At 31.0% G+C, this 27,477-nt stretch overlaps 1 protein-coding gene and 1 long non-coding RNA gene across 2 annotated transcripts in view; both read left to right on the plus strand.

Annotated features, from left to right (window-relative positions):
* LOC148619958 (uncharacterized) overlaps positions 1–7,635 on the plus strand; it is a 15,676-nt gene extending 8,041 nt beyond the window's left edge. The window contains exons 2-3 of the long non-coding RNA XR_015921320.1: positions 4,897–4,967; positions 6,793–7,635. This is a non-coding gene — a long non-coding RNA (uncharacterized LOC148619958). The remainder of the gene's footprint in view (positions 1–4,896; positions 4,968–6,792) is intronic.
* An 11,378-nt stretch (positions 7,636–19,013) lies between these two features.
* Positions 19,014–27,206, plus strand: LOC148619959 (prolactin-releasing peptide receptor-like). Its single transcript, XM_088580410.1, has 4 exons — positions 19,014–19,802; positions 23,786–23,886; positions 24,166–24,256; positions 24,530–27,206. The coding sequence occupies exons 1-4, from the start codon at positions 19,014–19,016 to the stop codon at positions 24,764–24,766; spliced, it is 1,218 nt and encodes a 405-aa protein (XP_088436536.1). The 3' UTR covers positions 24,767–27,206.
* Positions 27,207–27,477: the final 271 nt, after the last annotated feature.

A 27,477-nucleotide genomic window follows, 5' to 3' on the forward strand; every position in this document is an offset into this window, starting at 1 on the left:
AGTGGACGTGCTATTAAAAATGATCGCCATGGAGACAAATTGTGGCCCTTCACACGCTTGCATATTCCTTTACGTTTATAATTATTTTTTCATTGTTTCCTTAATGTACATGTTTTCCCTGTCTGGTCCTGAATTACCTTCTATTGGTATCTCTAAGAATCATGGTTCCTATGAGTCCTTTATCATTCAAAAAGTTTAATAAAAGAAGTACTAAACTTTTGTCTTACACGATTAAATCATTTGATATACATGAAAACATACATGGAATCACTACACTTGGACCAAGTACTTACATTGTCAACATGATCCAGTCCCCTAATTAAGCGGTCGTCCAAATTGCCTAATATATTTATACCAGTTTGTTTCCAGGTCATAATGTAATAATATACAGCAAAAAATATTTGTGTACCATTTCTAACTTATTACAGTCATTTTGTTAGAAAAAGAACCTTCATCACACAACTAAAAGGTTTTACTTTTCACAATTTGTATAAGCGAAAAAGGGCAAGATCGTATGGTCTCTTTGAAAAAAAATCTATGATTTTTAACTCATCCATTTATTGAAAAAAATACATAACCTGACAATAAATTATAAGCACACGACCCCCTCCCGGAAGAGTTTTTCTTAAAGTGCATCCACATAGCACAAGCACTTCTTTCTATCAGAATCCACAAATACCCTGTTAAGATTTTTTCCCAGGGTACATTAATTCGAATAATTCAAGCTCTCACCGTCATCGATTCTCTCCGACTCACTTAATGTAACAATCGATAGTGACTGGAATATAACGACTGAATTATTCATAAGGGTACATGTACAAATGTACGTGTGGATAGTAATATAAACAAGACTTACTGCATGCGACCCGTACCTATAATTTATTCATTATTTAATAAATATGACTTGCCACTGAAAATGATTATTTTCAGTTCCCTAGTACTTCTTAAATATTAGACATAGTATATGTACATTGCAGCAACTGAAAAGTATTCTTTTCAGGTTTACAAGTAGTAAATTTCTCTACTTCCTTAATATTACATTTATTTGATATTTTCCTTGTTTTCCGTAAAAGGATATTCGTACCTATTTTCTTGGTAGCATTTACATGTAGCTTTACTTTTACATGTATAATGCAATTGTTATTTTACAGGGAAAGTACAGATCAGTGTGATAGAACAGCTGATCTCGAATTGGATCAGCATGTTTTTATACTTAGATGAACAGCAATAGCAGGAACATATTCATCAAATATGCGAAGAAGTCAAGAACTGTTTGTATAAAATAAAATTCTAAAAAACGAAATAAAATCAACATTTATTTATCACACTGTTTCTTCTATGATTCCAGCTATTCCTGTTTTGGTTAATATTAACAAAACGAAAAATTCAGAGTTGTATCAAACTTGTATGTTGTGTTAATACTTGTCCATATTGTTGAGGGGTCTACCTTCACGGTCTTGTCAAACTGCAATCCGGGTGTTTACATTCTTTGTTGAAATATAATTGGTTAATATTAGGTTGCATCATATACTTGCAAAAAGGTTGACACTTAAAGAAATTTTGATTGTGGGTAATTGTATTAAAGTATTTACACATGTACGTACTATTAGATAGATTCAATAATTTTGATGAGAAAGTGGTGTGAGATGCTTGCTCGCAGCTTAACGAAATGATTCATGTCTACTCTAGATTAGGTTGATATTAATAAAATTTTAAAACAGGGTGAAGAAAGGTTTTAAATCATTTCAATTAAAGATCAAGGCTTTATCTTAGTATTATTTGATACAATTTTTGTCGATAATTTAATGTTTTATAATTACATTAATAATCTAAATTGAAATGATAACTTTTTTGTCTAAAAGTAACTTTTAAGATCATTAGCAACGGCAATAAACAACATGATTCATTTTTTGCCTCAACTAAACGAGAGCGCGACTTCTATTGTACTCATCGATGTAGGTTTCTGCTAAATACTTGTAAATTTCTTTGTAAAATATCCATTTGGCAAGTGGCGACAGCGGTTACATTGTATAAATACAGATTGAAAGAAAGAAAAATATGACCAGATGTAAAACTAACTGGTTCTTTAGAACAAAGAAGTTTACACATGACGCAGGCGATGTCTGTAAAGCGTCATCGGAAAGGGTCACGGTAATAGGTTACAGTTGTGTAACCGTAGCAAGGCATATTATACAAACGTTGAAAAAAAAGGTCGCGGTAAATGGCTCCCGTCAAATATATTTTTTTTCTGATTTAAAACAATACAGATCATTTTTTAACACAGTTTTCAAATACAAATACATGTCATTTATAATCGAAATAAGTATTATTTCGATAAGTTACATGCGCTATGTATATAGAGAATTTTTTATATATTAAGTAAACAATTAAGTGATGCTTCATTGGTATAAATATAAAACATAGATCCTCATATTTAACTGAGTAATATACTTACCGCATCGGCGCATCCAAAGTTTAGGTAATTAAATAAATAAAACAAAAAACAAAAGTATTTGTGATATTAGACCAGATGTTTGAAACAGACATTTTTATATTCAATAATTCTTAACAAAAAAAAAACTTGGTGGTGCATGTATATGCTTTTGCAATAATTATTATACATACTACTAATTCATGAACCCCTCTACCCGAGTCAATATACATGTACATGTACCTATTACGTACATTTTACTTTGGTGGGTTTGGATTTCGATAAAATACAAACAATTTGTGTATCAGACTTATTTTGTCAAATAAATTAATTTCAAAGGACGCTTTAGCCACAGTAAAAGATAGAGTGGGCGGCTTCTTTCATCTTCTCACGGTTCGGCCATTCGTGACACAGGTGTGGGCTGGGGATTGACAGACAGGTGTACATGTAGGACCTTATATTTCGCAACATGAAACAAAATAGTTTTATCATTGGAACACGATTTGAGTAATATGGACTGAATTTGCACTGAATCACTGAATAATACTAAACATATTTTGGTTCAGTTAATTCAGTGTGTGTTCAGAGCATTTTGGCCGTTTCAATATTTTTTGCCTGACTAAACCATGCAAGGTAGCATCTCTGCTTGTTTAAGTGATAGACAGTTCATAATAGTCGGAGAGTAAGGACTGTTATATACTGCCATGACCTGTACCAAATAATAGTAGTATTTCATAGTTTTCGCACAGTAATTTGACAGGAATTCACAGTTCAAGACAGTGGGAAAATCACTGTCCCTGGGACGGACAGTACTTACTTTTGTTCATAGCGAGATGTATCAATAGGATTATCAACAGGAGTATCAATGTTTACATTCTTGTCCGTCATATTTACATGTACATAATAATTAGTCGCCTACATTTATACATTAGAAGGCCTTTTGAATGTTCAAAATTATGTTTAATTCTCATTGGCAATAGTTTAGGTCATCCATAGAATACTATCGCAGCTGATTGCAACTACCAGTTTTAACTCTCTCGCAATTGACAAACCTTTCATTGCTGACCTATGTCCATACCGAATGTTTTATTCACCAAGTCGTAGTCATTTATTGTTTTATTATATTAATCATTGGGCTTGCCAGACTTAGGTTTGCTTTCTATTTTTATATAAAACCATACGCCATTAAAATTCTACATGATAACAAGTGACGTACTTTAACATTGCCGTAAAATTAAGCTAAATTGAACGGATGTAAAGATCTAAAATGACTTGTACGTAGATCAAACGGAAAACAGAACAAAAGCTATTATGTAATAATAACATTACTCAAGTGCATAATCAAGATGCATCATGTAAAAGCACTTGAACGAACACATAGAAAAACGCTATATGTCAGGTGTTGTTTTAAAATTTAAAAGGTTAAACATCAATAAAACACAATAAAAAAATTTCTACATGACGATGTTGTAAGATGTAGTTTCATTGAAACTATTTTCTTGAGTATCTTACAGTAATTTAGTTTCAAATGTTTTATCTTGATAGAATAAACGAGTCTTAAGAATATCCTTGATTTAAATAGAAAATGACACAGAAAAGGATCAAGGAGTTACTGTTTTGTTTTTATATCTGTATTCACGCTTAGTAAACGATTAAATCATTGTCCCAATAATAACCAAACTGGTATAACTTACTTTTGAATCAAAACTGAAAAAGCAATAACAACAACAAACTATTCGGCAAATTCAAGGTCTCCCATTTTTACATTTATCATCAGGCTTCTATCTGCAATAGAATGATGGTGTTAGGTTACTTTCTTATCGTTATCTCAATGTATATTTAGCTTGTTATTTTACTTGGTGATTAGAATACAATCATAAAAAAAGTAATTTAGATAGAACTGCAATTTGAAAAAAAAGAAGACCTTGAATATCTTAAACTTTGCATATTATGAAAATATCAATGAAATGTGGTATCACCTTTTGTAGTAAATTTCTGTGATTCACAATAATACAATATACTATTAAAATATTAATGAAATGGATGAGATAAATTTCTTTACCACGAGCAATCAAATTATAAATACGGTGCCTGCTTGTAAAGAAATCTAACTCGTGGAAGAAATAAGGTCTGTGTTTTCGTTAATTCCTTGTGTTAAACGTCAAACGGACGTAATTATCTCTTTCCTATTTATTATCACATAATTGCTAACATTACAGAAATCATTAGCCTCTTAGAAAGGTGTTCATCAATATAAACGCCTGATAATATGATAGCATGTTTTAATAAGCATTAAACTTACCTCCGAACCGCACGTTAACCCAAATAAAAGCTTGAAAAAAGAACTTTTAGATGGTATTTAATACATGATGTATTTCCTATATAAAGATTTTGGTTTGAGATTTCAATGCTCATGAGCTTTTCTCTTCATTTCTGCGTTATTCTTGCACGTATATTTTTTACAGGCAGAAATTTAAATACAGTTAGTTTATCACAGTGAAACATCAAGGGTCTCCATGCGCTCTGAAATAAATAGGTATGTAAACTGTTTTACACAAATATAACATCACATCAAAATTTAAATTCTAAAGAAATGACCATAGCCACTGCTTGAAATGTATTAAGTATTACGAAAATGTTAAAATACTCCCTCAAGTTCCTAATTTTAAAGTATGAAGCTAATTACCTTATTTTCCACATTTTATTAACGAAATGGCAATTTACATCTCAAAGTTCATTATAGGTTTTAATAATTTATTGGAAACCGTGCAATTTTCTTTTTCCTTAAAGAAGTATAGAAATTGTCCCATGGATTTATATTTCTAGAAAAATGTAATATTTAATTAACGATTATTATCATTTTTGATCATTTATATATCCGTAAACTAACCCTTTAAGGAAACTTTATAATCAGTAATAATTCCTAAACGTTTATTAGATACTATTCTCCGTAAGAATCAAACAATGGATGAATTATGGTTTAAAAAAAGCATACACATACTTACATGTCCTTCTGGGATTTTTTTTTCCAGATTATTATATGAAATGCAAAATCACATGCATTACTTGTACTCTACCAAGGACGGTGATTGTGATTTACCGTCTATGTACTGGATTCCTAAACTCCACAAGAATCCATACAAACAACGTTTCATAACTAGATCTGCAAAATGTACCACCAAACCTCTTTCATAACTTTTAACTTCTATACTCACAACTGTGGTATCAATTTAATGTGATCCTAAAAAAAATTGAAAGATCTTTTGGAGACAATCAGTTCAAGACAATTATCTGAATATAATAGCATTAAAATCTATGATTTTTCAACACTGTATACTTCTATTCCCCATACTCAATTAAAATCCCGACTTAAAAACATCATACATCGTTGTTTTTCCAAAGAAGATGGTACACCTAGATACAAATAAATAGTTCTTGGTAGAGATTCCTCATACTTTGTAAGAAATAATTCCCAATCATCTTTCAAATATGCAGAGGAAGATGTATACAAAATGCTGGAATTTTTAATCGAAAACATATTTATCCAGTGTGGTGGACGTGTTTTTCAACAAACGGGGGTCGGCATTCCAATGGGAACAAATTGTGCTCCTTTACTTGCTGATTTATTCCTTCGCTCTTATGAGGCTGACTTTATAGCTGAAGAAAAAATATCGTTTGGCTAGATCCTTCAATCTCAGTTTCCGCTTTATAGGTGACGTATTATTTTTAAACAATCTTAATTTCGGGGATTTGATACATCGCATCTACCCAAAAGAACTTGAGATAAAGGATACTACAGACACTATCGCGCTAGAACTCTAACAAACAGGGTTATGTTCCTACAAGATTGAAATCATCACTACAGAAGTTTTATGGTCGTCATCATGAACTCGTTGATCGTTATGGTGCATCCATCTGCACCATGAAAACTGATTTATTCAACGGTCATAGTTTTCCTTTCCTCGTTTGTCTACCCTGGACTTGAATTTTTATGAGCAACTCGGCGGGGTTTTTTTTCTAGAAAAGCAGAAGACGCTTACTCTACTGGTCCATGCTTCCCGTTTTTAGTGGAGGCCGAGTTGCTCATTTGCTTTTGTTACTTTGTATGTATGATTTTAGTTAATTTATGTTCTTTGTTGTGTGTGTCTGTTTTCCATGTCTGGTCTTTGTCCCTGGATTCCATTCTTTTGATTAGCGCTATAACCTTGGTTCCCTTGATTACTCTTCTACTAATGGATATATAACAAAGTTAAAAGAGGGTTCATAATGATATGAAGCTTCTTATATAAAAGTGAGATTTATACTTCATAATTGTTGAAACTATTGTGACCTATGTATGATATACAATAATGTCTTTTCAGAAGATGTCTTCTAGAGAAGAAGCTGTTATGTATTTAAAAAAAATAATAATAACTGTATGAATAAAATGGTGGACCGTGAAGACTACAATGAAGACTTAAAGGCTATTTTGTCAAAACAAATTCCAAACTATTTGGAGGTTTTGCAGTCATCAAAACATAACATGTCACGCAGTGACTGTGCCATTATAGTAGCAGATAGGTCAGAATAGTCAAAAGGGTTTTTTTTCATAAGATGAATATTTGAAGAAAAAACATCTACAATGAATTTATTAGTAAAGCAATAGAGCAATGACAATTAAAACAATACTGAATACTCATCTGTTGTTTGGTGCAAAATGGTGAGTTATTTCATAAGAAAATGTTTAATGCAACATTCTGGTCCAAATGCTGATTGTACCTCGTCAAATTAGGTCAACCATCTCCAATTCCTCAGAACTATTGAATTCATGGCTTTTTTAATTGCTTCGAGATTCATTACAAACAGTGACAAATTTAGAAATGGTTTATCTACGATATACTTATGTGTATTTATTACTTAAAATGAAATTTGCTCGTAAGGTATTGAACTTCATAGTCCCCTTTTTTAACCTGGGTGTCGTGTTACATGAGTGTGCATTCTTATTTTTTAGATGTTTATTTTTTTATATGATTTGTGCTTATTGTTTTAAATTTCTCTGTTCCACTAATAAAAAAAAATATGTACAGTAAAATCTGTGACCAGACATAAGCGCATTTATCCTTTGTGTGTGTGTGTGTCCTAATATTTGATTTGACTGTGAATATATGAATCGTGTTGAATATTATAAGCATTTGATGGATTTGTTTTCATAAATATGTCTTGTTTAATCCAGTGTTAAAATAAATAATTCGAATAGAGGTGTCCATTCATCTAAATAAAGCCTCACAACGTTAACAGTAGTGTATAGAAAAGGATTCAAAATATATGTTCGTTCGAATGTTTCTTTATTTGCTTGTCTGTTTGTTATATATAGGGATATGTCATTAACGTGGATACGCCTGGCGTTAAGGATAACGATCCGTTGAACTTAATGGTCCTCGATTTCCGTCAACACGCAGAGGCGTTTGTTTGTTTGTTTGTTTGTTTGTTTGTTTGTTTTTTTTTTTTTTGTTAATGCTCGTAATGCTGGTGGGATAGATGAGGACAGGGTGAGTGTATTTCGCAATAAACTTACAATATCAATAAAATATAATCAAAAATTGATTACCATGTCCATCATACGATTATATGACCCTCTGTCATTTATTTTATGTTCTTCCGGTGCATATTCGAATTACAAGTCTTATCAAATGTATATAAATGTTCTCTATACACTCTAACTTTTTTCTCGGTAAAAAAAAATGTTAGGAAAATAACAGAACTTGTAAAAAAGAGAAACTAATAAAAACTCCTTTTTACCGATCAAACATTTGTGGTCTTTCCATACAGTGAAATGTCCTTTAATTGCAACAGAAAGTGCCAAATAATGGTTTATATTGAATTGTATGTTAAAGAACGGATGCAAATAAATAAATATACAACTCGATTAATTTGTGTATGACAAATTACTTCTGTTGCTATATCGTTATGGCATGTGCCTTGATAAAATATTATTTCCATTTTTGCAGTTTATTATATCATTTTCTTTCTGCAAAGAAATTCTTTTTTGCATATCATAAAACAGACATGAACCATTATTTTACAATTCTAGATGAGTAGCAACAATACAACGGAAAGGAAGATGGGGTATTGTTTGATGAACGATTTCGCAGTCCGTCAATGACTGCTTGTGATACTTGCTTGTCTACAAAGTGCAAGCACCGTGCATTCCCAAACTTTAATTTTGTTACTTTCATGAGTAATTCTGATGTAACAGTAGTACTGTTATCATTTTCCATCATGCTGGACTTAACTTTCATTCAGAAGACGTTTTATTTTTTCGACTGTTGGTTTTTTTTTTTTCATTTTGATATGAGCTATCACTGGAAAAGGTTTTCTTTGACTGCACCACCCGCCTCGGTGCCACAGTCTAGCACGCTTCACCATTGCGCCACTGGTCATCCCCCAAAAAAGATAGTAAATATACGACTGCGCATCGCTAATCATCAGTAGAAAATTCGTGTATAACAAGAATGTATGCCTGTATTTTTTCATATACATATTTTAAAATTTGAAATACAAGTTGTATATATTTCATCAAATATTTAATTATATCCAAATATAACAAAACACACATATCAACTACTTTTCCTATTACCGATAGTATTCTGCAGTTTAATAATATCTCTTGTAGACAAAAATGTAGACATTGTATTAATATCAGTGCATATAATTCGTAGGTCATTAGTTACATAAAATCATTAACATCGAAACTATATGCAGATTGTTCTGTGACAAAAAAAAAATACTATTCAAAGTATCACAAGGAATAAACTACTAATACTAATCTCTGTTTTGCAATCACATGAATCAGTTTGAATATAGTATTATTTTTTTTTAAATAATAGGAGACGTGGTATGATTGTCAGTAAGATAGCAATCCGCCAAATATTAAGTACACTGTATTCACCTTAATAGAAATAATCGGATAACAAACTTAACGAACGGACGTAATGTTAATAGTAACAAAAATACATTCCAGTTATCTTTCTTTTCATAGAAATGTCAAAAAATAAACAAGTTCTAGATCTGGATACAAATCTTCTTGAGGATACAAGTCCCACATTTACATTCGATTTATTCCCCTTTCGTTACTCCCTTCAAATAAGCTATAATATTAAGCCGATACAAATACAAGTATACATAATTATTACTATAAACCATCATGAAAAAAGACGCTTATTAACAAACTATTATAATCAAGTCGAAATATAAAATGATTGGTGTGGGAAATAACATGGTGTGATTGTGTGTTTGTCTGTGTGTTGGGGTGTAGGTGTGTGGATGTGTGTGTGACTATGTCAAAACCCAAACCTGAGATCCTGGATACACACCTGGTAGACGAGATTTCTTAAGCAAGTTATTTCGTTTGGGATTGAAACTTTGTATCACCATTTCTTGAATATTTCATAAATTTGGGACAGAAATAAGCTTTTATGATTCTATTCCTCTGGCATAAAGAATGAAAATACAAGGTACACCTGAGTCAGTTTTTAATTTTTAAATGGTTCAAAATAAAATTTCCATACCATTTTTTAAGCCCCTTTTATTTTTCCGTCCACGTCCGCTAGGTAGTAAATAGTCATCAAGCGTTTTCCTTTTCAAAATCTGGAAACGAGTATTTTTTTAAAAATCAAATGTCAGCTGTTTATACTATACATGTTATAATAATAAATACCCTTTTAGCAAGTATAAACACACCACTCAAGCTTGACACAGCACCAATTTTTGATTAAAAAAATTAAACTAGGAATTTCACTAGAATCAAATTGGGACACTTTTGCGGTCCCACTCAGAGATCGTTCAAAGCATAACCACAAATCATACTTCTTTTTACGGCATGGCACCTTTTGTTAAAGTTCAAAAGTTCCATTCTCTCAAAGTCAAAGGTTTTCCCACATTAAGAGCAACAAAGCATGCTTTTGTTTCTCTTTGGGACCTCTGATTCCTACGATGTAAAAGCCATAGCCCCAAAATTAATTTGACCATACTGGTCTTATTGCAAAAAGATCAATCAACAATCATATTTCATTTTTCATTGTCGTAAAACTAAATGTATAGAACAGTCAGAATGGCCATTGAATATAACCGTCCCAAAATACTACGAATGGTGAAGACAAAGAGGGAGACTTAGGGATACAGAGTCAGCTATTTTGATTGAAGACAAAATGACGTATTCTAAAACACTACTAAAACAATCGTATTTATCTACTGGTTAAAACAAACAAGGAGGTGTATTGATATATTTATTATATAAAAGGTTGGGGATTTTCATCTATATATTAAAAAAATAAATATGAAATAACCGTTATAAAATAAAAAAAAATAAATAGAATAACCGTCTTGCATCATTGACTTTGCCAATTAAATTCAGTTTGTGCATACTTTATAGTTTTCATGTGACAAGTTATTTCTACTTACAGTATTTCTACTTACAGTAGATCAAAGATCAGAATTGATATAGCAGTCGCCAGAGTCTTGACGTTCGTCAAGTCTGCTAGCATCTGCAATTATCGTAGACTTCCGCAGTAAAATAGTCATATCGGCATCCATGTACCCCATTTAGGTTCAAATACAGATAGGTCTATTTTATAGAAATTTCTAATATACCAAATTTAGTTCTATGCTATTTACGCTAATAAACAAACCAAATAACTAATTTTTACTGTTAACTAGATATGCTGATCAATTAACTATGTACACACAAGTGACTGTACATCTGTATTAACAGCGATCCAATTAAAAAATATGCGACTTTTCACTTCTTATCAGTACCTGTTTAGTCGTTCACTGTGGATATATTCAAGTTGTCTATTTATTTTTAGACGCATAATACACGTTTTAATAATTAGCTAAATTTGAAAAACCTGCGAGGATAAAAATATTCATCGTTAACAGAAATGCAATATAAAGAGAATGCTGACGCTGTTTTAGATATTTCATGCAAGCCCTAGCGGATCCAAATATATACAAAACAGGGGGCAGTGCATCCGATCAAGAAACTGATATAGAGAAAGAGGTTCCAAGCTATCAGTACGTTGTACAGAAAGGTAGCATATAGCCCTCGAAACATCACGATGTATCTCTCACTGTATGGTGTATTTTCAGTATTGTTACCGCCTTGTGACATCGGAAACTCGGAAATGGATGACAAATAAAAATGAAATTTTGTTTAGATGATAGCATAGGAATTTCGACAATATATCTAGGGAATAATAATGTTAATTTGTGGCCTACATCTGGTGATTTTGCTTTTTGAAATAATCATTATTATTGGCTTCCTCGGCCATGTGTAAAGATAGTAGAGCTTGGGGTGCTCCAAGGCGTAAAAAATCAAACGATGGATATAAATTGATTCAGTATACGAGTACTTTGATTTTTTCTTAGTTTTGCTTGATCACTGGAACACAGACTAAATTGGCACTGCCACATGTCGAAGAATATATCAAGTTTAGGCTACAACTAGAAATTACGTAAATATGATATGTTTTATCTAATTTTTAACCTATTTAACTGTAAAAGCAGAGGGTATAACCATTACCGCCCCATGCAGACCAATGATGTCTAAGGTGGTGAACCGCTATATCAGATTTATAACGTAGATATGTCATAATCGTATCTTCCAAATGTGATTAAATTAAAGATCAAGATAACTGAAAAAAATAACCCTCTGGCATCAGAACATTCTAGTTGAATATGGAAATGTATTTTATTGTTGAGTTCATAAATGTCTGCAAATGATAACGTGACTGATAAGGGGAATACTTTTATTTCGGTATTTTTTTAGGTCTTTTTTATGTTAAACTAGTTCGCGAGGTGTGCTTACAAAAATATTGGACATGCAAAATAAAAGGTGTAACCCAAATTTTAAAACATTCTAAAAACACATATAAGTTATGATGTGTTAACAATTTTGGAAATTATCAATCAAATCATCTTCAGATTGATATGTTCTGCATATATGTTTACAGTCATCACCGACATATTCTGTAAAGATATGCATTTAGCTTAAATTACTAATTTTAGTGTTATTGACAATGTGTGTTCCAAGAACTACTGTTGTGATGTTCAGTGTTCTCAAAAAGGAGAAGACCTATCTGCCGACGACAATGACAATGACACCTCTCCTTTTTAGGCTTATGCATATCCACAAAAAGAAGTATATATAAATGTTTATTTACCTATAAAGTCGATTGTAACGAGTCCCTGTGTCTGAATTGGAGACTGAGTAATATTGCATTAAGTTCAATGCTAACCGATCATTTTATTTTCTTTAAATTTTAACTACCCGTACTCAGACGTAGAAAGAGTAATCAAGGGAACCAAAGTTATAGCGGTAATCAAAAAATGTATTCCAGGGACAAAGACATGTAAACAGACATACACAACAAAGAATATAGAGTAACTAAAATCATACATACAAAGTAACAAAAGCAAATGAGCAACTCGGACTTGTCTTTTTAATCGATTTGGTATAATGATCTGACTTGAACCTTTTTCACTATATTTTTCAATTGATTTGTTACACTAGAGCAAGTACTATCTAACCTGATTTCCTTGAACGCCATACTTTTCTGCATAACAGAGTGCTGAATCGGGGGAATGAGAAAATGCGTCCAAATTGTTAATGAGATATCATTCCTTGGTTGAAAAATATTCAGTTTCTCCTAAAAAATGAGTAATGATTGTGTTTGTAATTGATTTTGTGTTGATGTGACCACTGATTTACCGATTGAGACAAAAGCATGCAAATGCTTTTTAATCACCACTGGTATATTTACGCCGCAATGGAATTGGGAGGTTAAGAGCGCTTTAAAACGTAGATTTTATCCACCATTTCGTTTGAAATGCCTGTGCCAAGTCATAAACAGTACCAGCGGCTTCGGAGGTGTAATATCTATTTTGCCCAGCTTGTTTTAGACTGTACGTTAATATGAATCAGTTAAGTGTTCGGTAATTTTGTTATTACATATACCTTTATTTCGAAGAATGCAATAATGCATAGTTCTGTTGTTTCTAGGATATTATGTCAAAGCGACACTTCATTACCAATTTGCTTAAATATGTTGTTATTTTATATTACCACATTTTATTTACCTATTTGATGAACATCTGTTTTAATTTCTTTCGAATTCAATCATTTTGATATTTTCTAATGTTCTTTTCCATGTATCTTTTCGACGAATTTGGAACTTTTTGATACTATGAAACTTGAGTTAATAAAACAATTGGTAACATCATACTTCATCTCAGTGTCACTTGGAATAAATAATATTCCAATTAGTAATGTTTGTCAGATCAAAGTCTTTTAGAAATATTAGGCCAGCTCGGCTCTGTAAAGAATAAAAAATGAAGCACTGATGACTGACATTGACAATTATAATGAACTGAACCAGTTATTTAAACAAACATTCAGAATTCCAATATAGCCAATACACATCGGAAAACATTATGATGATGTTTACCTATTATTAAGAAAACAATCAAAATATATAATACAATATACATTTACAATTTTGTTAATTAACTTATTCTTTTTAAATACTTAAAGTCCGTTTATCACATATGTTCTAGTTTACACTATCCGTTAAGTTTTGATACATATTATACAAAAATATTTGCACCATATCTGTCACTCTTTTAAGAAATCATGGTAAACTCTAATCAAACAGTAGTAAAAAAGAATATAACACATTGGTGAACATGGACTAACGCAACATAGGGCATAAAATAACCAAAAAAAACCAGACACATAGAAACTAAGTCAAACAATGTTTGTTCTTTTAAAGCTATGCAGTTCTTCGCTGTATCTTATTCTTAGTTGGTACAATGGTTGTGTCGTGTGCAGGATGTATTGTATATAGGTATATTATTTATGTTGCTTATTCATTTTTTTTATATAAAGATTATGTCTTTTAAGACAGTCTTTCTATCTTTCTATACTTTAAACCCCTTGTGTCGTATGGCGTACTTAATTTCTTAGTAGTACAATGTGTATAATTGAAAGTAGAAGTGACCTGGTGTTGATGGAATGATTAGCAGAGGAATCGGAGTGGTAATATACAAGTTAAAGATAAACACCAAAAGGTAGGCAGGCAGTCTGCTATGTATTGTACTACCCAAGTCCAACCTCCATTTCAGACGTGTACACCAAGCTCTATAATTAGACGACCAAGTGTAAGTGTAGTTCTATTTTTCGACGTAGTCGTAAAAGATCGATTTTGACATATTTTAGTAAAGCGACGCCTCTTGCATTACGACAGCACGCACGTAATAAATTGGAGCCCTGTTATATAAATTGATAAAAAAAGGTGTCGCTTGAAAATCCTTCTTTCCTTAACGCTAATGTCAGTTACCGGCAAAGTATTCTCACACCTCGCAATTAGAAAAAAAAAACATTTTTTTTTAATTTTATGTGCAAACTTATTTTCAAATACTCCAAAAATGTAAATGTAAAAACAAACAAAAAAATAACAATTTTAACTAAATAATAAATACTGCTGTTGACTTAAAATACACCTGACATTTATTGGTAAACTATAGTGTCAATGAGACATTACAAACCAGTGTTTATTTCTATTTATATATCGATCGTCATATTATTTAAGAATTTATTTTGCGCTATATACTAATTTTAACATGAATGCATTTCAAGCTGTAAACGATTATTTGTTATAATGATTAATTAACTGGGCTACCTGATTAATGTCATTACACACCATATACAAGTTATATATAAATGTAGCTGTCGTTATGCTGAAGCATATGAATTCAATCTATCACGTTTGACATTTTTGTAACAGTTTGGGAAGTCTGTGGTTTTTTTCATGACAATTTGCGGAAAATAATACAAACTAACATGGAACCAAGATGAACAAAATGCTCATACATACGTATGCAAGAATGAAATAGGGATGTCAATAGTCTCATGGACAAGCATCTTAACATGGCAATATAAAGCAATACAAAATGTTGTTACGTTGATTTATTGGGTTGACTCGTTTGCCCAGTACTTAATTAATAATAGGAAGGTATTTCAATTGTATATTGTCTGTATATATTTCTTGTCTTTACATTATGTGGATTATAATAAGAACAGGACAAAAAACATAGACATGTCACAGATAATAATATTTCTTGTACATTAAATTTACGACGGTTGTCTTTCAAGAAACATGAACTATTCTCAGCCGCCCCTCTCTTTTGTTTAGTTATGTTCCAGCTGTTCGTCTCTGTGTGTCTCTTACATTTGTGTCTTTCTCGTACTTTTTCGTTTGCATATTTTATTTGTTTTAATATTTTGTCCACAAAATAACTATTAACTACGAACCTAATTTTATATCAAGTGTTCATTATAAAAATGTTTAACACACTAATTGACAATAACGATGACACTACATGAATTACATTGGACCGTTCATTCCATGTAAAAAAGCGGTAATCAAATGAACGTAATCCAGCAACAAAGACCAGACATGGAAAACAGACATACGCAACAAAAACATAGAGTAACTAAAATAATACATACAATAGCAAATGAGCAACTCTGACTCCACTAGAAACTGGGAGCATGAACCAGGTGCATAGGTAGGGTAACCGTCCTCTGCTTTTCTAGAAACACCCGCCGAGTTGCTAATAATCAATTTCGGGGTAGTCGAAAGAGGACAGGAAAACTATGACACATTGAACAAATCAGTTTTCATGGTGCAGATGGATAAACCGTAACGATGCATGAGTTCATGATGATGACCATAAAACTTCTGTAGTGATGACTTCAATAATATAGCAATATAACCCTATTCCACATTCAAACAACATTTTGGATTTTGCTGAAAAGTGACCTTTAATGATGTTTAACAACTGTACAATGTTTCAAACCATTGATCGATGCGTTCATATGTTCTTTATGGATTCCACCGGTGGCCGACAGACAGCTAGACGGACAGACGTACATGCAACTTTTTGGATGGTATTGTCAGTGTATATAAAATGAAAGCAGGATAGTAAGTTTTAGTTTACAAAACAAAGGTCATTTGAATCTTTGACACTCAAAAGTGAATCAGAAGACAACCTGGAGTTTGTTTGGTTTTGAAATGAAGCTTTAAATATCGCAGGGTAACCATGTGTGATAAGTTTTTAACAACAACAATCCGTCACAAGTAGATCTGCATGCTTGAAAGTCCTCGAGCAAACTGATATTATTACACAAACGTAAATTATTATGTAAAACAGAAATGGATATGTAGGACAGCAAACTAAACCAAAACAAAAAAAAATCAAAACAAAAAACAAGAACGCAAGCAAATTGATGTAAATAAACAGATGACATAGTTTAAACTCACTTATAAATGGCATAATAAACTGTTTTGTTTTTTTTGCTTAAATTAAAACATGACAGATTAGGTGCAAACAATCACATGTTCGGTGTTGGGAGAATGATAAATTAATATTTGAAATTATTTCACAATTTCTCAATGTTCAATTTTTGATTACATATTTAGTAAATAAACATCATATACTTTTGGCTTATTATGTTGCATATTTGCTCAAAGTTAACTGATCTCATTCCACAATGCAGAGTAAGGCCTTATAGACCCAATCTTTTATTAAGTATTAAGTGACAAATATTGATGCATAATACAGTGTTCTAAAAAGTAACATAATGTTACACTTATATGTCTAATAAATTATAAAATAATTGTTTTTAGATGCATGAATGTAAAAAGTTTACAAACATTTAGTAAAATCGACGCACTATTATGTATAAATGACTTTACACCAAACGACGCTGACCTACTATCAAAACACATAGTAACTGCAAAAAAGGTAAGCATAAACTTTAGGATAGGTCGTATACAAAACAGAAAAAAAGGTGTTCAACGTAATGATTAACAACCACTAAACCAAACTGTATTAAACTTTTCAAACCTCCATCTGCAGTTTAGTGTTTATTTTGCGTCTCGTAAGTAGTAAAGCTCTAAAAATAAACAATTGTCTGTATTCAAATTCATTCATTAATTCTTTCATTTATCTATTCATTTTATCGGGACCAACTAAATGCAAGTTTGAACATGAAATACTTAAAACAATTGCATATCATACCAAAAAATCTCTACCCGAATTTTCAATTTTTTTCTTTATCTTTCTTCTTTGTCATTTATTTTATTTCATTGTATTTTGGACCTAATAACATTTCTATGCCACATTTGTTGTGTTTAAAAAGGGAAGTAGAGCAACGAAGGAATGTTTACGTAACAGGGCATATAGAACGGCAGGTATAATAATGATGATAAATAAAAAAAATTACAATATCTAAAATCTTCCTTCTGTCGTTTTGTTAGAGTTAAATATCATCTGTCACTACAGAGATCAATGCCATGCATTTTAAATACACACCAATTCTGTAGTATTAATTTTCTGATTCTAATATCTACTAAAGATTTATTCCATAGATCTAGACCTGCTCAGGTTTGTATGATTTGTGACGACTAGGTGAGGATGATACAAACCAGAACCTTGACACATAAATGGATGGATAAGTCTGTTTATTCGATAACAAGGAACAGGTAATTGGATAATTTAAAAATCATGCCATGATAATTTTACTAGCAACTTATTCCTATACAAATGTATAAACATTCATTGAAGAAATATGTTACTAAAATGTTTATGAATTGGTATCAATATTTGCACCCAGACTTTTCTTAATGAACTTTTGAATGGATCGATCTTGACCGATATGAACGTTTGTTTTTGTTGTTCCATCTATTAGCTCTTTAATTCAAAAACAGTTGTTAGCAATGTTTACATGATTTTAAAGACTTGTTAAAAAACATACCACTGTACTGAAAAGTTTTCAATGATAAGATAAAACAAAGAAACCAATGACAAAAAATAGGTTCAGTCCGACTAAGGTATGAACGTACATACACAGTATGTAAAGCACAAACAAAGTGATCAACTGCGTTTTTCCTGAATTATCATGCTAAGTTAACTGTTTAAACACTAAGGCTATAAGTGTGTCAACCAGTCGCTTTGCCGGAACTAGGTCATTTACAATTGCATTGTAGCCACTGTTAGCTACACATCTGTTACAAGTATGGCATTATAAAGAATTACATTATATTAACAATATATTTACGAAAAGTGCATATAAAAAACTAGGTCATTGCCTGAAGCTTCATGTCAATTTATTAATCTTGGGACAATTGAATCATGCGTTTTTTTCCTTTAATTAGTATATGGTTAGAATACAAATTTTAACTTTGTGAGATCAAGTTTCGAATTATTTTATTTTTGTGACCTAAAACATTGAATTACTGTACAGGGAAAGTTCGAAATTCAGAAAAGAAATGCACGTGTTTTTAAACCAGCAGAGTAAAAAAAATAATTCAACGAGAAAATGCTTCAGGAGATTATATCAAGTGAAATGAATGGTGGACAAAATGCATCCAATTGTAATGTAACAACATATGTTTGCGGAAAAATTCATAAATTTGTAAAACAAATACAATAGTAATCTTACTTCATAGGCAGCCGATCTGTAAATTTGCAACTTGAAAAAATGTCAGACCTTACTGACTTACAAAGTCTTTACAGTTTTCCAGCAAATATCACAGTAGACGATATAGAAATACTGGAACATTTTCGGTACAATTTGTCACATATGTATGAACATTTCTCTGTTTCGTATGGTGTTCTAGCAATTCTTATTTTCTTGTACGGTTCTACAGCATTGGTGGCTATCATTGGGAATGCCATGGTGATATTTGTTGTGGTGACAAAACGAAATATGCGAACAACAACAAATGTGCTGATAGTAAACTTAGCCGTAGCAGACATTATAATTGGGATATTTACCATTCCTTTCCAATTTCACGCCGCATTCCTTCAACGATGGGTGTTTACTGAATCAATGTGCAAAGTTGCACCCTTTGTTAAAAGTCTGTCGGTAAATGTAAGCATATTAACGTTAACTTTAATTGCGTTTGATCGTTACATAGCAGTGATGTATCCCTTACGAGCTGGCATACGAAAACAATTTGAAATACTCGTTCTGTGTGTAGTATGGTTCTTGAGCATACTTTTAAGTATACCAGAAGCAATTTACTATGATACTATATACGTGTTTGATCCTGAGATTTGGTCAAAAAAATTAGAATGTACAGCAAAATGGCCATCGGAAAACTTTATTCAATTATATTTTATTTTATTATTGTTATCCCAGTATATAGTTCCTTTAGTTATTATCAGTGTTTCATATATCCGAATTGCCAACAAAATTTGGAAGAGCAAACCACCTGGACATTTAATGGAGGCGCGCAATCGGATACGAGATATGCAGAAGAAAAAGGTAAGTTCTATACAATTTTTCAGTGTTTTTTTTAGGAACAAGTACAAGTCAAGCAGCATTAAATGTCAAGTGGTATTGTCGGAAACCCTTTACTATGAATTTTTTGTTCTATTATTTTGCTTTTGTTATTGAATAAATCAGAAGTGTGGCAGTAATGTTTAAATTTCAGCCACAATGAATGAAACAAAATGATATAGAGGACGATAAAGGCTAACTTCTGATTTTGTTTTGTTTTGAGCCGTTTATTAGTTGTAAATAAAACCATAAATACAAGACAGTCTACTGATATACATATAAGACACAAACTTAAAGAAATGGCAACTAACAATAAAACTGTATTTAAACCATTGTTTTGACGTCAACCTACAGTTTTAACAGTGGATTTTTTTTTACGAATCAATGGTAAACGAACAATAGACAAACCTCCCCACAAAACAAATCAGTGAGTAGTTTTTAGAAAGTGTAAGCAGTTGTTCGATTTATCAGTACGCCACAAATTACTATACTATTATTAATACAACCGTGATCGCTTTTCATTCAAAATTGTCAACTTTCCTTTCATCTGTGGCAACATCCCTTCATCACCTGGAGTGTTCATATCACAATTCATAGGTTATGCCAGAGCTTGCCATAACTAAGCAGGCTTTTTGTATCACGCTAGAACTCTAACATATAGGTTTCTGTAACAGGGTTGCTACAAGATTGAAGTCATCACTACAGAAGTTTTATGGTCGTCATCATAAACTCGTGGATCGTTATGTGTATCCATCTGCACCATGAAAACTGATTCATTCAACAGTTCATAGTTTTCCTTTCCTCGTTTGTCTATCCCAGACTTGACTTTTTATGAGCAACTCGGCGGGTGTTTCTGGAAAAGCAGAGGACGCTAACCCTACCGATGCATCTGGTCCATGCTCCCAGTTTTTAGTGGAGATCGATTTGCTCATTTGCTTTTTTTACTTTGTATGATTTTAGTTTTTTTTTTAGATATTTTAGTTCTTTGTTGTGTATGTCTGTTTTCCATATCTGGGCTTTGTCCCTGGATTACATTCTTTTGATTACCATTATAACTTTGGTTGGCTTGATCACTTTTCCAAAGAGAATTAACGGAAAAATTCAGTTATTTTATTAATGTTGACTTCTGGTTGTATATCCGCGAATCTAAGTTGGTTTTCGCTAGTTTTTGTACGAACTTCCGTTTAACTGTACACATCGCTTGCTTCGTAGTGATGACTTGCCATTTCAAGATCAATAATCCATTAAGACCGTACGTAATGGTGTCTATTGCATGTACTCGATGCATTTCTTCTACCGATACGGGTGCTTGACTGCATTTCAATGGAAAATAATCGAATACGATTTATCATTTCATTGTTAATTTATTCATTAAAAAGGTAAACTTAAACTAATGACTTTTTCGAGCGAAACGATAATATCTTGTTTTAACACGAGAAAAACTGCTACGAAAATGCCTCAGCTATCTGTCTCCCGTTCTCGATTCTTAAAATCCAACTGTTAAATCAAAAGAAAGGGGAAGCAGGAGTGGTAGGTTCCTTTCATCAAGGCAACTTTTAGACTTTGTGTATACAATTCCATAGACCTGTTGACCGAGGAACAACCACACTTATACCGTAATACCATGATACTTTCATATGGAAAGGGCAGAATACAATAATCCGCAAATAAATACCTAACAAATAATAATTTAAACTATGCATGTAATTAAGAATACAATATAAGTCTTTGAGAAAGTAAGACAAAATGGGAAAAGTTTGAAACATGTAAGTCAAAAACTCGACATCTGATAATATAGTTTCATTCAAAGAAATCTTCTGTATTTGAAAGGAAAATTTTAATCTCTGCGTTACTGTGCAATTAGTACTTTTTTAATAGAACGTCAGAAAATTCAGGCTTTTGAGAGCGTTTCGTGACCTTGAAATGTTCCTTTGTAGTGCATTTTAATGACATATATTATCAACTGTCAACATATCGACCTCTTGCTATGTATCAAAGGTTCTGTAGGCCATGGTTCCAGTCGGAACGTCTTTAAACGAATAAAAACAATAATGTTGAAAATACCCAACATATACCCGAAGCGAGTTTAGTTCACTTGAATTACACAAAAGACCTAACTGGAAGTCAAAACAGATTAATAATAAAAAGGAAACAAATGGAAATCTTAAGATATTTTTTCTGTTGAAATGATAAAGCATTAGTTTGTTAGAAATATTAGTTTTATTTAAACAGCATTTACAAACAAATTAGTTGCACATAAAACGAGAGTTCTATGGCAAGCCAAAGTGGACAAAAATCAATATTTTGTAATATTAAAAAAATAAATTTCTAATATAACAAAATCATTTTTTTCAATATTAAAAAAAGATCCTTTAATATTAGAAATTCAATTTGTAATATTAAAAATTTATTTTCTAATATTACAAATTCCTGATTTATTAATGTTATAACATATCACACATTTTGTAATATTACAAATTGAATTAGGAATATTAGAAAACCAGTCATATTTTTTAATATTACAAAATGATTTTCTAATTTTAAAAAATAGTAACTGAATACGACAAATTCATTTTCTAATATTAGAAATTCAATTGAATTTTCAATATTAAAACAAGTCTTTTGTAATAATAGAAATATAATTTTTAATATCAGAAAATGAATTTGTAATATTAAAAAAATCTTTTTTAATATTAAAAAAATCATTTCGAATATTAAAAAAAATATTTTTAATATTAGAAAACACTTATTTGTTTATATTAAAAATTCATTTTCTAATATTACAAATTTATTTTCTAATATTAAAAATTCATTTTCTAATATCAAAAATTCATTTTCAAAGATTCAACTTTCTGATTTAGTAATATTATAAAATATCACACATTTTGAAATATTACAAAATGAATTTGTAATATTAGAAAATTAGTCACATTTTTTTAATATTACAAAATGATATTCTAATATTAAAAAATCGTCATTGAATACGACAAATCCGTTTTCTAATATTAGAAAATCAATTTATAATATTCAAAAATAGTTTTGTAATATTAAAAAGTGATTTTTAAATATTAAAAAAAGTGTTTTGTGAGATAAGAAATTCAATTTGTAATATTCGAAAATGAATATGTAATATTATTTTTTTTTTAATATTACAAAATGGTCATTTTTGTCCACTTTGGCTTGCCATAGAGTTCATGCAATAAGAAAGAAAAAAACATTAGCATTGAATTGCAATACTTAAGTGCATGTAGTTAAAGCGTGTTTTGTCTGTTTGTTTATTTGTTTGGTTTTATCTCAGAAAAAAAACACATTCATAGAATTGAATAGAAGTTCTGAAATGAAGTCTAAAATAAAGAAAATAAATCAAAGTAAGAAAACAAGGAAAAAAAATAGTTAGATAAGTAGCGGACATAATGAATACATATACATAGGATGTTATTTTTGTGTTTAACTTTGAACTTACCTGCAGCCCGTATCACACAAGTGTGAAAGTTACATAATTAACTTAATTTACATTAATACATGTTGATCTTTTAACAAACCCATTTCTGTAGATTTAAGGATGTTTGTTGATCGTGTTCATCTCTTTCTCTCAGATTTTCGAACTTAAGTGTTTTATCCAATCCATATCATAAAAAAACTTTTTTGTCCAGTGACCCCAACTTTTCTGTTCATGGTATCTCAAACACGCATCAATATGTTACTTTGGAAGTTTTTATAGGGTTTATGCTATTATTTCGGCGATTTTAAAATCTAAAACTTAATAATACACAATCAATAGAGAAATTCTTTTCCCGCCAAAATTTCAAGTGTTTATATCCAATTAACGAGAACACTGATCCATCTATTTTATTTTCGTCTTATATCGTTCTAGCAAGATGTATCTTAAAAAAATATACCGCCATTAGAAATCCTAATCACTCTTTAATAGACCAGCAAACATTTTAATGTCAATCATTAATTTACAGGTTTTCATTATGTTAATCATAGTCGTCAGTTTGTTTGCTTTCTGCTGGTTGCCTCTCAAGACCTACAACCTGATAGCAGCCTTTTACCCTGATGTTAACAAGTATGTAATGATATGTAATGATATTGTAAATAAAACAATTTCCTTATAAATTTCATTTAAGTCATGAAACAGCTCGAAACCACATTCTTTTCTCTGCTCTGATTATCATCCTTTTTTAAACCTTTTGACATTTTGTGGGTAATATCTTTGTCCCCACATTAGACATTTCTAGTGTTGTTAATTAAAAAGAAATGGAAAAAATCTAAGTATCTACTTTTTGACCATTATGCTTAAGATGATTAGAAACCATGTATATCAATTTATTTCTTCATATTTTAGATACAAATACATCAATATAATATGGTTCTTCATTAATTGGCTGGCAATGAGCAACTCTTGCTACAATCCCTTTATATACGGCCTACTCAACGTAAGTTTTAGTCATGCAATAATGCACTGTCTTGAAAAAGTGTGTTTAATTTTATATTTAATTTCAAAGTTTAATAGGGTGTTATTTATCTTTTTTATCGTGTGTATCACGTACGAAATAACTGAATCCTTTTTATCCTTTCCATGGTTTATAATATGTTTTAACCATTATTAATTTTGACCTTTGTGTGTCGTCCTTCTTTAAATCAATATTACCGTCCATGTTAATTTAAATGATGACAAAATAATAATAATGTTACTTTATATCTTTTAGGATAAATTCAAAAGAGAGTTTAAGAGGCTACCAAAGAACTGCCAATGCCGTACTGACAAACAGACACCGATAATTTACTCTGCATACATGTATTACAAATGTAAAGATAATCAAAACAAAACAAATATTTTTCATAGAGGAAGTGACGAATGTCAAACCATTATGAACTCTCGGACATTGAGTATTGGGCAAAACAGATCATCATTGAGTAATCAAACTACTGCAACGAATTTATAGCACATCTGTTGTTGAACGTTAGTGTGTGTATCGTTGGTTTCCAAACAATCAAACTCTAGATTGTCGTTTTTGTTCGGTTAGATTTTTTTTTTCAGTATAGTTGTAACCCATCTGCAGAGAAAAAATATAAAATAGAGGCACATTAATCAAAAACACATTCAACGTATATATGACCCATAATCAATATAAAATAAATACAAGAGTCAATAAGTGTTTAGCTAAAAGGTTGGGGAAAGCACATAAAATGCAATAAAACAAAACTTGAATACACTGGATTTGACACTTTTCAATAAAACGCCATCGTATAAAAGAGTAATTAAGGGAACCAATATTCTAGTGAAAATCAAAAGAAGAAAAGATAATTACCGGACAATGAAAACAGACACAGTCACCACAAAATATAAAATAACCAATATAATACGTACAAGGCAAATCAAAAGTAAATGAGGAACCCGGACGCCACTAAAAACTTTGAGCGTGAACCAGGTGCACCCAAAGGGTAAGCTTCAACATAGCATTAATTAGAATCAGAAATATTTCTCTTTGGTTTAACGTGCCATGAAATGTGCACCGAGTCATCATGCAAGATTTACCAGTGATATATGCACCTGGGTAACATTAAATTCTATTATGCTTCAAGCTTGATTTGTACATGTAATGCATATATCGTGATCACCTTAATATGTTAAGAACAATATATTCACAACCTGTCATTTATATCCTGCAATAAATCTGTATCGTTGTGGTTTTAGTATTTCAAAATGGTTTAACAAATTCGTATTGCAGTTTAAACATCCCAAATGCAGTAAGGTTTTTAAGGCAAAACAATTATAATAAAAATGTTTGCTATTATATAAAAAAGTTTCAGGATTTGATAACGATTCAAATTGTAAATCTTTAAATAATCAATATTAGCTTAAAATGTCAATTATGTTATTGTTGATTTAGGGATGAATGGCAAGTACTAATGCAGGTATATTTACGTTTCTGACATTTGTAGTTTATTTGTTGTGGTTTGCTTGTTTGTTTGTATATTGTAAATAAAGTAAAAATGCCGGCTTAGATATGTTCCAGACAGACTCATCTGATTCATACAAAAAAGAAAAAAACAAAAACTTAATATATTTCAGCAACCATTTTTTTTTTTGTTCTATACGCAAATTTTGCGTGTACGTAAAGACATGAAATACACAGAGAATGTATTATGTTTATACATGTACGTGTGTATGTATTTAAGTCTACAAATGACAGCTAATAGGAAAACAATATATAACAGTACGAATACGACAATAAGTTCTAATATGGCGGCAACGAATTAAAACAACCTGTCAAATGTTTTGGTTTATTTTTTTGTTTTTTTTGTAAAGTCATTATGAAGGTCACTTTGCATGACAGCCTAATTCTAACATCTAGCGTTACAGTAACGTTTGTTTGGAAAGAATGAATAAATAGTGGGTAGGTATACGTGTTTTTTACCAATTGATGTATCAATACATCTTGTGTTTATTTAATTTTACGACTGTTCTATGTAGGACTTATTTTAACAATAACATAATGCCACACTAAATGGGGTTGGGCTGCACTTTAAATCCCATTTTCCATTGCTATTGTGATTTTATAATGTAGTCAGACAGAACATACTTTACTCGGAATAAATGATTACACAAGTACTTGTATAAGAAGAAAATTCCCCCTTAAAAAATGCAGTTATCTCTCTTTGCTAAGGATGGTATTGATAATCGCTTGGTAGTGATGACATATAAAAGAATGCAAAAATAGTCATATGGTTTCTGTACTAATTTGTTGGTTAAAATACTTCTGTAATATTTTGCAATGCCACTCAACAATTATTTTAATGACATTATTTTTTTTTTTATTTTTTTTTTTATTTTTTTTTTTAAGGAGAGGTCTGTATTTTAACGTGTATCGCTTTGGGATTGCATCAATGAGGGTATTGCATTGTGTAAATATATTTCAATGAAAACAAGTGTCTATGACAGCCTCAATTCAATTTACAAAGTACATATGTATAAATTCAAATTGAACCATTGAAACAAGATAATGACGGCGATTTCAGTGAAATTAATAAAGTACAGTGGGTTAACCGAATACGATGGTAAAAATACCAACCTCCGATAAATATTCAAAACAACAATGAATGAATATGTTTCTGTACACTTAGCTTGAATATCATTCTTTTGAATTTCCAAAAAAATATAATGATTGTAAATGCTAACCTACATTATGAATGGATAAATGATAATGATCATCGGTCACCATTCTTTTTTTTTCAACGAACTGAAAATTTGTCTTTCGTTTGCCTGATCAAGTTCATGAGTTCAAGAGTCCTCGGAAAAATGTTTTTTCCCTTATCAATGATGATTGGTACCAAATAATATAGGTTCCTTCACAGTATTTTGTTTTACGCTGAACAATAATGTTAAAATATGAATCTAATTTTGAGGGTATTATATTTTGTAAACATATTTCAATAAAAACAATTGTCTATGACATCCTTAATTTAATTTGCCAAGTACGTATGTATAAATCCAATGACCCTACAAATACAAATACAGCGAACCGTTGATACAAGACAATGACGGCGATTTCAGTGACATTAATAAAGTATAGTAGGTTAACCAAATACGATGGTAAAAATACTAACCTCCGATAAATATTCAAAACAACAATGAATGAACATCTTTTTGTAC

The sequence above is a fragment of the Perna viridis genome, chromosome 4, assembly GCF_037379345.1.
Source record: "Perna viridis isolate PV_CMFRI_1.1 ecotype Kerala chromosome 4, ASM3737934v1, whole genome shotgun sequence".
Classification (NCBI taxonomy): domain Eukaryota; kingdom Metazoa; phylum Mollusca; class Bivalvia; order Mytilida; family Mytilidae; genus Perna; species Perna viridis.

Excerpts from the sequence above, each read along its gene's own strand:
- LOC148619959 (XM_088580410.1), top strand. The coding sequence starts at position 19,014 with ATGTCAGACCTTACTGACTTACAAAGTCTTTACAGTTTTCCAGCAAAT. Across the intron at positions 23,887-24,165 it reads TTTTACCCTGATGTTAACAA|ATACAAATACATCAATATAA; the intron begins GTATGTAATGAT and ends TTCATATTTTAG. Across the intron at positions 24,257-24,529 it reads TTATATACGGCCTACTCAAC|GATAAATTCAAAAGAGAGTT; the intron begins GTAAGTTTTAGT and ends TATATCTTTTAG.